This window comes from Hibiscus syriacus, unplaced genomic scaffold (assembly GCF_006381635.1).
Source record: "Hibiscus syriacus cultivar Baekdansim isolate YM2019G1 unplaced genomic scaffold, ASM638163v2 tig00111387_pilon, whole genome shotgun sequence".
NCBI lineage: Eukaryota > Viridiplantae > Streptophyta > Magnoliopsida > Malvales > Malvaceae > Hibiscus > Hibiscus syriacus.
The window spans coordinates 373,590-383,878 of record NW_024063075.1 but is presented as its reverse complement, the minus strand read 5'-3'; the positions used below and the strand labels follow the sequence as shown (position 1 = coordinate 383,878).

Here is a 10,289-nt window from a genome sequence, read left to right as displayed (position 1 = left end):
GTATTTCAGAAGGAAAATGAATGCCAACGAGTATTGATATAAGTGGTTGAAATTTAAGAATATGAACTTATAAGATCAAGTTTAAATCATAGCATCGTCATTTTTAATAAATAATCTATAATTTTTTATATAAATTTTAATTAATACTTAAATACACATTGACCCTGAACTAAGGTAACTAGCCCTGACCAAAACTTTATGTAAAAAAAATGAAGGAAAATGACGCTTTCAACATAGTGCGGGGACTAAAATAATAATGATATTATACCAAAATTGGTAATTGACTTTGGGCCTAGTAATTCAACTATATTTTCAGCTCAGGGTTGATACCGAAGCCCACCTCTAACTCAAAAAATCTACAACGCCGTCGTATTACTCCATTTTTCGATTTCACGGCAAATCCGGAACATAAAAATCAACAAAGAATCGAGTCGAGAGGCAGACCAGATCGGCGGAGAGGAAAATGAGTGCCGAAAAAGAATCCTCCGCTACTCAGTCTCGGCGTCGCTTAACCTGCACCAAATGCTTCGATGCTCTCTGGTTTTGTTATTGTAAACATCCCCTCTATATTTCCCCTTCTTTTTTCTTACGAATTTCAGTTTATCCATTTTTTAGTGAATTAATGGTTTTGCTAATTTATTCGGCAGCCCCGGCTCATCAATTGCAACAATATTATAGAGTAGGAGTTCTTGATAATTGCTATGGAAAGTGGAGTGCTCTTTGGGATTGTTTGTATTTGAAAACCAAGCCCTCTTCTCAACTCGAGGTTCTTTCCCCTCTCTTTATTTCAATTTTTACGTTAATATTAGTTCAACTTATAATTAATTTTATTGTGATATTTGTTTTATAAACTAATTAATAGTTGCTTTATGCTTAAATATTGCTTCATAAGCTAAAATCTGATTAGAGGAACGATTGAAGATAAACATTTGACAATTGTATATGTAAAATATATTTCCATTTGAGTCGCTTTTGATCACTAATCTCAATATTAATTGTAAGATATATATTTCAATTGAAAAACCCCTTACTATGAGTCTATGAACTTGTTCTCAATTTCAATTCTTAAAGTGGGCCTTTCTTAGTATCCTAAATCCGCCATATTCTTGTAAATGTTAAATGATGACATTAAACGACTAATCATAATGAAAAAAATAGTGTCAATTGATTTTAATTTTATGTTTCAAGCATCAACTAGTAGTAACTTTAGTGAGATGTTTCTAGTTATGTGACTTTGTCTCTTCAATAGTGATTAATGGGAAATTTCAATATGTTTAGTAAAGTTCAAAGCTGTGTTACCTGTCGTAAAGGATGTGTCTGATATGAGCATGCACATTTTTCTTTAGAGTTTTTTTTCATATATTGGAAGAACTAACTCCTTTATGGTTAAATATATGTTGCACACGGCTTTTGTGAAATGAAGAGTCTGAGTAACATAGGTTTAAAATTGGGACAAAGCTAGAAATTTTACTTGAAGAGGATGAAAGCAGACTTTGGGGCTGTTTGTTTATTTCAAAATGATTAAGCGTTGAATGATTCAAATGCTGAATGATTCAGATGCTCTGTATGAATTAACTCTGAATATGACATGCTGTTTGATAATGGCTCTGAATCATTCAGAATGTACTTCTGTGGTGAATCATTCAATACTGTTTTGTTGAATCAGTCAGCACTGAATCATTCAAAGGTGTGAAACAAATGCGTTGAATGTTGAACAATTCAGCATTCAATACTGAATGGTTCCATTAAGAGGCAAACAAACAACCCCTAAATCATAGGTTTTTAGGGAGGCAAAACATTTTTTTAATCCTATAATGAAAAGTTTTAAGAAAAATATTAAAGAAATGAAAGATAACCCCCTCCTCTCTCCAACCCTGGTTCAAAAGATTTTAACATTTACCTCAGAGACAATCAAATACTTTTTCTTCAAGTATGTTACCATTGTAACCTCAAACTAAGTGGAAGGGAAAGATGACTATAAATAGGGATATAACCAAAAAAGGGTTAAGTGGCTAAGCTGAGTATTGCAAAGGAACTTATGTGGGGCAAGGGCGAGAGGATTACCTTGATGTCTTAGTTCAATATCTTCGCATACATTTAAATGGTTTAAATAACTTACGTACAAAGAGTGGTGTGGAAAAACTAATGTGCGAGAATCACGAAAAGACTAATTGCTAGACATATAAATAAGTAAATACTGATATTTCTTAGGTGAGAGGTAAGGCATTTACATTTTGCATTGTTTAGTTTTAAAAAAAAATGAAGCCCTTGATGGATGTGATGGTGAAGATTGGAGAGAGTTACTGATATGGCAAAATTTTAATGAGGAGAGCCTTAGGCCTAGGCTTGGGTGTTATATATATGTATTGTTTTTTTTTTTTGGGGGTGGGGGAGTTGTGGTGGATACGAAACCATAGAATTTCATTTTATGAATGCCAATGACAATAACATTCCATGTAAAGGAACGATGACTATTCTTTTTTTTTCGGGGTGGGGGGAGTTGTGGTGGATACGAAACCATAGAATTTCATTTATGAATGCCAATGACAATAACATTCCATGTAAAGGAACGATGACTAGGATCTGTAGGGAGGCTTATTGTCTGCCCAACTATTTGGTTTTTCTACCTAGAAAAAACTTCAAATGGTTGTTGCATTTACCTGTGCTATATTTTCCCGAATAACGAACTGCTCCTGCTGAAAACAGGAAATTCTTGTAGCTCGTGAGAAAGCTGAGTCCCATATTTGGACATTTCGGACACCTGAAGAAGCACAATCTTTTGGAAGAAGGAATTTGGACATTTAGAGGATATGGATTCATAAATTTGAAAAGTATTAGAGCTTTATTTCACATATGATTTTTATCAGCATTACATTTTTATTGCTCCATCTTAGGTTTTTGTACGAGAGTTAGTGATAAATTGTCATTTAGCTGTATGCTGCAGATTTGCAGCTGATGTTTCTTGTTTTCCCCCTTTTGAGCTTCTGTTACTATCTTTCAACAATTTCAATGCATAAATTTAAATCAAAGATTGATTCATTCAACAGTTTCCCCTCTCAATTTAATGATCTACAGGATACAAGGCCAGGCATCGATAAACTTGGCTGGATACATCATACATTAGCAAATAATCTATAATTTTGGCATCAAGAACTATGTCTTACTGCTGCAATGGCTGCTATAACTCCCAGTGCAGAGAAAACCACTGCAATGGTAAAATTCAACCGAAATACAAGACTCCACTTCGATGGCTTAAACGTCAAGTTGAAGAAAACAACAGGTAAAATGAAGTCGAGGGGCATGAAACCGAAAGCTCCAATGACCGCATTGATGTCTCCGAAAAAAGGAAGCATTGCTGCAACTGTTGTGGAAATAACAACAGACGGTGATCTCGAAACCAAGCTCGGGATAACATTGCAGGCAGAGAACTCTTTGCTATTTGGATCTGCAAATGTTCTTTCCAGCACTTCATTTGTAGGCTGCAAGACGACCTGTGACAAACGACCATGTCGCTCAAATTGGGAAGTAAGTGTTTGATACAGTTATTTTAAGAAAAATGAAAAGTTCGATGGGCAATGTAGATATGAAGCTCAGTAAAAGGGAGGGAAGGCATGTCATTACCACACCAACTGCTGATAGTTGGAGAATGGTGAAGAGGTTTGTCATCAAGATGAACCATTGCCATAAGTCGTGGTGATAATGGCAATGGCGTTGAAGATTCCAACAATTTAACTTTCGGTATCACCTCTCAGGCTCTAATCTTTCTTCGGTCCCTTTGAAGAATTCACTGGAAACAAAATCATCCAGAATCATTTTAACAAACAGATGATTGAAACAAAGTTCTCAGCGTGCAGAATTACCAATATAAATGGAGCCAGCAGCGGCACAGGAGCTATAGGCAAGGCAAAGAAACAAAGATATCAAATTGATGTGCCTTAGTGAGTGAAAAGATGGGACTTGAGCTAAAATCAGCATCAAAATTCCAAATATAATCACGAATTCGTAAAGCTTCATACTCCCATTTGGTTCTGATAGCAAATAAATTGCCTGCCAGAATTGGAAACAATTTTTCAGGACTATAATTGATTAATGCTTTCTTTTTAGTTTCTAAACTATAAAAAAAGGTAGGGTTAATTATGAGCTTACCTTCATACATTGTCCTCCAAGAAGACTGCAGGCTATTACAGCACCATAGCACACCATGAATTGAATTGGCCCAACAAAATAACGACCCCATCTTGGCCCTGCCCATGCCAGAATTTGGAATCATACAGCAACTCACAAGTGTAAGGTACATAATGGACCGCGTATGGCTTGGTCATAGGCATTTAAGTTTGTTAATTTAATATCACATACAAGGATGCATTTTTGTCGATCAATAATGCAAAAGAAAGAATCCCCTCGATTTCTAATCATTCATCAACCATCCCCCATTTTCTAATAAATATATATTATTGTTAGGGTAAATTATCTATCTGGTCATCTACTTTTTAATTAGTTTTTGTTTTAATCATTTATCGTTAAAAAATTAACGATGATTATGATATGGTATTTTTAAATTATTTTTTAATATGGCGTAGTATTACCTTATGATGACATGTTAGTATCATTATTATTTTTTTAACGATAGTTGACTAAAACATAATCAAAACGTAACATTATATATAATTTTAAAAATAAAATAATAATTAAGCGAACAAAACAAAAACTAAATAATAGGTGGGTGATCAAACAAATAATTTACCCTTATGTTTATAATTATATTTGCAATTTGAAGTAATGCTTACTTAAGATATCGTTGGCCATGTCTCTGAAATTTAGATGTCGACGACCCAATTGATCATGGTGCTCAATGACAAGAGATTGCAAGTTGTAAGAATAGAAAGTGACCAATGCTCCGACCACCAGACACATGATTCCGGCAGCCCATCCCAGGAAGGTGAAAGCAAACGGGAGACTCAGAAGCGGTGGCGCAACAATTGATGTCGTCAAGTGGTAACCACAGTGAATCCATGACCCCGCTCAATTCTCATTTCTTTAAAACATCTATGTAATTTAATCAAATAAAAAAAACTCAAAATATTAATTACTGAACGTTCAAATCTTTTAGTACTTAAAACATCCACGATTTCTTTTTTGGCCAATATATATAAAAACTTCCATTTTTATCTAAAGACTTCCAATTTTATACATAGATTTCTGGCACGCAAGGCTTGTCAGGTTGTGTCAATTCTAGTTCAAACTTGGCGGTTTCCATGGCTACTATAGATACGTAAGCTTAAGCTCGTTTTTGACTAAAATATCCAAAATATAATAATAATCTCAAGTAAAGATGAATGCAGAGAACAAAAAGAAGAAACAAAGTGAGGAGAAAGAGGTCTGCTGATGAGGATGGTATATTCATCCTTCATGCACTGCAGTTGAAGATGATCATTTTCTCCATGTGAGAAAGTTGCTTTTGGAGAAGATGATCATTTTCTCCACCATCATGCACTGCAGTTGAACCCGTCTCTCTTTCTCTCTCGGATTTGGCTAAGAGGAAAGAAAGATTTTTTTTAATCAAAGCCTACTTTGGAGTTGATGATCCCAAAACGGTGGAAATATATATACTACGTTCAAGTCAAACAGATATTGCTGGATATATGAATAAAAAAGAGACAATGACATATATAAAGAACAATATTACCATTAGTTATGGAGCAAAAAATTGGCTAATGGCCAGCTAGCTGCCTTTCACATTCTTCGTTCCATCATGTGCTTCCCCATATAATTGTTATTATTTTAGTGATTTTCAGAACGTGTTAATTATAAATTAAATGAATCTCGAATTCAAAATTTTTTTATTTTAAAATGGGGTAATCGACTAGGTACCAATTTCTGGGCGCTGTGGGGGTGTTAACCGACTCCCGAACCTATTTTCTCGTTTTTACAGACTCTAAACTTGATATTTTGATAAAAAGTAAATGTTTTATTAAATTACTCGATTTTATAGTGTTTCAATCCCACCTTAAAAAATGATTGGTGGTGTTTGCAAAGAAAAAGAGGGACATGACCTCGTTTAATAAAGGATTATGTTGATTAAGTTTGTGGGTCAAGGTGAATTATTGTTGATGTTCATCTCTAAGATGTGATCCATTCATGAAGCAATATACAAGAGAATGACATTTTCTTCCTCAAAAATTGAACATGCAAAAAGAATTGCATTATTACATACATTATAGACATAAATAGGATCATGACATTCATAAAATACATGATTATTATGCAATTAATATTTACATGTCTTCTGAAGAAAGTGGAAGACCAATGATTTTGAGGTTGAAAGTAAAGATAAGTCGTGCGAAATTTTTAGGAGGAAGGATTCAAGAAGATGAAATTCAACACTAGATTAAGAAATTCAAATGATATATGGATTTTTACAAAATATATGGACTTTTCAAGATCTAACCTATCCTGAAGAACAACAGAGCATACCCCATTTTCTTTCCCGATTTAACCTGCCCTGAAGAGCAGCTGTAGACACCAGTTTTTGTCCGGGTAAAAAATATTAATAATATTATTAAATTATTATTATTATTATTAATTTACATGCATGCCAAATAAAAAAAACTAGAGCCCATTACAAAGCTCAACAGAAGCCCAATCCATACTCAACAGAAGCCCAATCCATACTCAACAGAAGTCCAATTGCAGCCCAAATTACAAGATTCAATTACAAGATCCAGCTGGAGCCCAGACCCGAAGACCCGAACCAGTCCCGGATCCGACCCGAACCTACTCATTTTAGAATAGGGTTTTCTAACCCTAAAACAAGTTGCCAGCGCCACCGGTGACCATCCAAATTCCCACAGCCGAGCAAAGCCACCGTCGAATATTTCTAAAAGCCATCCAAAGCTATCATCGTCATCACCTATGTCAAGCAGCAACCAAAATCAACCAAAAAATTAAGCCATCCACTAAATCCATTTTTTAATCAAATAAAATCTCATAAATTAGGTATCCTTACCTAATATACTCTACCACTACTCTTATACTAGTGGAGCATCCATTAAACAACAACCAAATTCCACTATAAAAACATGGAAATGCTTTTGAGGGGGGGAAGGCAGAAAAAACACAAAAACCAGATGAAGGCACGACTTTTCAACAGTAACAAAGAGCAAGTAAGAAACACGAAAAGAAAGCTTTGTTCTTGTAACGAGGGTATTGTGAAACCCACATAAACAGTGTAACTGGGGTCTTCCCCGTTTTCATTGAAAGCAATACAAAATTTATAAAGGTATTCTCTCATTTCATTTTTTACTTTACAGTGCATGTATATGGAATTGAAACGCAAATAATAAAACAAAATAGGAGATAAAAGCTCACCGAAATCGTATGAGCTTTAAGCGTTAGGTTGGCAGCGTCGGGTTCCATAGTTTTAGATTGAGGTAAATAAAAAAGAAAGGGTTAGAATATAACCAAGAGTGAGCCATGTTAGGGGTGTCATCTCGTTTAAGGTTGTTTGATCAGGCTTCTCGAGCTGGTTTGATGCCAATCGGAGCGACAACGTTGGGAGGTAGCTGTTGAAATCCACGACTGTGTGATGAATGTTGAAAAACAGGAGGAAGAGAGCAAAGAGGGGAACATCACCTCTTGTGAGCATGAGGGAGATGACAGGGGAAGAAAGAGGAGAAGTGGCGCAGAGAAAAGGGGGGAATACTTTGAGTTAATGATATGATAAATTTAGTTTTAGGGGGTGTTTGGTTCATGGATTTTTGGATTCTTGGCAGTAATATTTTTTTTCCGGGTTAAAGATACACATGTTTGGATGATTCACATTCCCAAGTGAGGGTATAAGGTTATTACCAATAGTTTTCTTGGGTCTGGATTACTGGGAATATTATTCCCTCGTCTCACCTAGGTATTTATTTATTCCTGTGCTTAATGGGCTAAAATACCCTTCTCCCGTTTGCTTGCTTCTGCGATGGAAAAAATTCAACTTCTTCAATTTGGTGAGAGAAACTCACAGAGTATAATTCCTCTTCCGATTTCAAAGACCACATTCTTCGATTTGGTGAGAGAAGCATTCTTCTTCTTTGATTTCCCTTTTCTATCAGAAAAACAGAGGAAGAAATGGACAGCGGAAGAAGAAGCTGCACTAAGGTAGGAGTTCTTAAGCATGGTACTGGAAAATGGCGCAACATCCATTTAGATCCTGAGTTTAGTTCTGTCTTGCGTTTACGCTCAAATGTGGATATCAATGTATGTAGCTGAGCCTCAAGCATTATTCTTTATATTAGATTCTAGGTGTTTTCTTTTTTTTTTTGGTTATGGCTTTATGTTTTTCTTTTATTTCAGGGCTTAATAATCTGAAGGAGCTGCAGATATCAAATAGTAACATCACTAATTCTGAGCTGTCTTATTTGAGAGGTATTTATCTACCTTTTCTTTTGTATGGTGGACACACACTATCGTCCATTGCGCTATATAAAAGGATATGGCTTCTCTTTGTTTATATTCATTGTTCTTGGTTTCAGTTCCTAATACATTGAATGTAACATGATTAATACATATTACCTTTTAGGTCATAGTCTTCAGGGTCTCCTAGTGATTGCATCTTAATCTTCTTTCCTGTACTAATAATCTATTATCTTAATAAGACCAGACGACCTAAAGAATTAAACATATTATGTTATATACTAACGTTAATTTCCATTGCAGGTTTGAACAAACTTAATATATTGAATCTGGAGGGATGTAACGTTACTGCTGCATGCTTGGATTCCATCTCAGGTATGTTCTCATTACTTACCTCTACTGATAATTTAACAGTACATTTTGTAGATGTTATACATTGAACATGGATGTGCCTTCAGATATAGTGACATGTATTTCATGGGGGAAACCAGTAGGTGGATGTAATGTCGTAGAGTTGTGAGATAGGTGGATAAGGATAAACTCTCTATCATTATCATGCATAGAAGATCAAACTTCATCATATCACAAAAAACAATGAGTTGTTAGCAAGTCCATGGAGCTTGAGCAATTACCGAATTTCCTGGAATTATGATAATTTCATGTGACATGCAATCATTGGCATACTTAAATCTTGGAAGATGTGGCCTAACAGATGATGGATGCGACAAGTTTTCTGGTGATTTGTGTGTGAATTCTTTTAATCATTTGATTCTTGAACCATTGTGTAGAACTACTACATTGCTAAGAATAGTTGGAATGTTTACAGTATTCACCAAGCAGAGTAAAGCCCCTGCTTTATTGTATTTTTTGTTTGGTGTCTTTAAGTTGGCATGCACTCAGGTTTTTTAAAATCGAAATCTAATCTGATGAATGATTTTGACATTCAAACGAATTTATTACTATTAGTGTATTGTGTTTGTTTTAATTTCTAGGTCTTTGTTTCTTTAGATTTTAGAAAATGAATAACTTAATAATAATTCATATATGTCAAATTGGTTTTTGAAATAGAGAAATCCATCATTTTCGTATCTACAACTGTCTTTCTCAAAATCTCAACATTATTTACAAGTGCAGCTAACATCATCTTCCCTCTCCTTTGATCATCTTCCCTTTGCTTGTTGTTGGATTCTTCACATTTGTTGATTGAATTAGTTCACAGTATTGAATTAGTGGAGTAGAAATCTGTTAGATTGGTGTTTAATCCTTTGCTTGTGGGTATATATTCATTTGCAATTTATACACGATTTAGGCACTGAGGTAGGTGTATGTGCAAATTTATACTCTTAGTGTCCATGTATCTTTTACACACTGTTAAGTTTTTTGTTTCCTTCCATGTAGCTTGAATTCTACAACACTCTTTGTGAAGTTAATTCCCCTTTGAAAAACCACATTCCTACTGTATTGGCTAGTGGGATTATGCACTTGGAAAATGGATCTTACAAAATTGATTCTTGGGATGATAAAGAAGTTCTTGATGTGCTTGAAAAGTGCAATTTGATTCTTGGGTGTACATAGCGAGAAGTTGGGAAAGATTGCCATTGGATATTAGAGTTATAAGTGGGAAGCGTGAAAATACACATGCAACTAGTTTTCTTTTTTGTTTCTAGTATATGTAACACATAAGTATACATTTGTATGTATTTTTGTGATATTAATGTTTCACCCTTTTAGTTTCAAGTGACTTGTTTTTATTTAATACTAATAATGAAAAATATAATTTTTAATACTAATATTAATATTTATAATTAATAAATTAAAAAATTATCTAAAGTCATATTTGTACATTTTGGTAGGAGTAAAATGGTTCATGGTAGGAGTAAAATGGTTCA

General features: G+C 34.5%; 1 protein-coding gene and 1 pseudogene across 1 annotated transcript; one reads left to right on the top strand and one right to left on the bottom strand.

Moving 5' to 3' along the window:
- Positions 1 to 439: 439 nt before the first annotated feature.
- LOC120159931 lies at positions 440 to 2,876 on the top strand. Its single transcript, XM_039170430.1, has 3 exons — positions 440 to 551; positions 648 to 766; positions 2,707 to 2,876. The coding sequence occupies exons 1-3, from the start codon at positions 464 to 466 to the stop codon at positions 2,803 to 2,805; spliced, it is 306 nt and encodes a 101-aa protein (XP_039026361.1). The 5' UTR covers positions 440 to 463; the 3' UTR covers positions 2,806 to 2,876.
- Positions 2,877 to 3,040: 164 nt separating this feature from the next.
- Positions 3,041 to 8,190, bottom strand: LOC120159913 (annotated as a pseudogene).
- Between the last annotated feature and the right edge of the window lie 2,099 nt (positions 8,191 to 10,289).

Coding starts and splice junctions, on each gene's coding strand:
- LOC120159931 (XM_039170430.1), top strand. CDS start 464: ATGAGTGCCGAAAAAGAATCCTCCGCTACTCAGTCTCGGCGTCGCTTA. Junction 552..647: donor TGCTCTCTGGTTTTGTTATT/GTAAACATCCCC, acceptor TTTATTCGGCAG/CCCCGGCTCATCAATTGCAA. Junction 767..2,706: donor AGCCCTCTTCTCAACTCGAG/GTTCTTTCCCCT, acceptor TGCTGAAAACAG/GAAATTCTTGTAGCTCGTGA.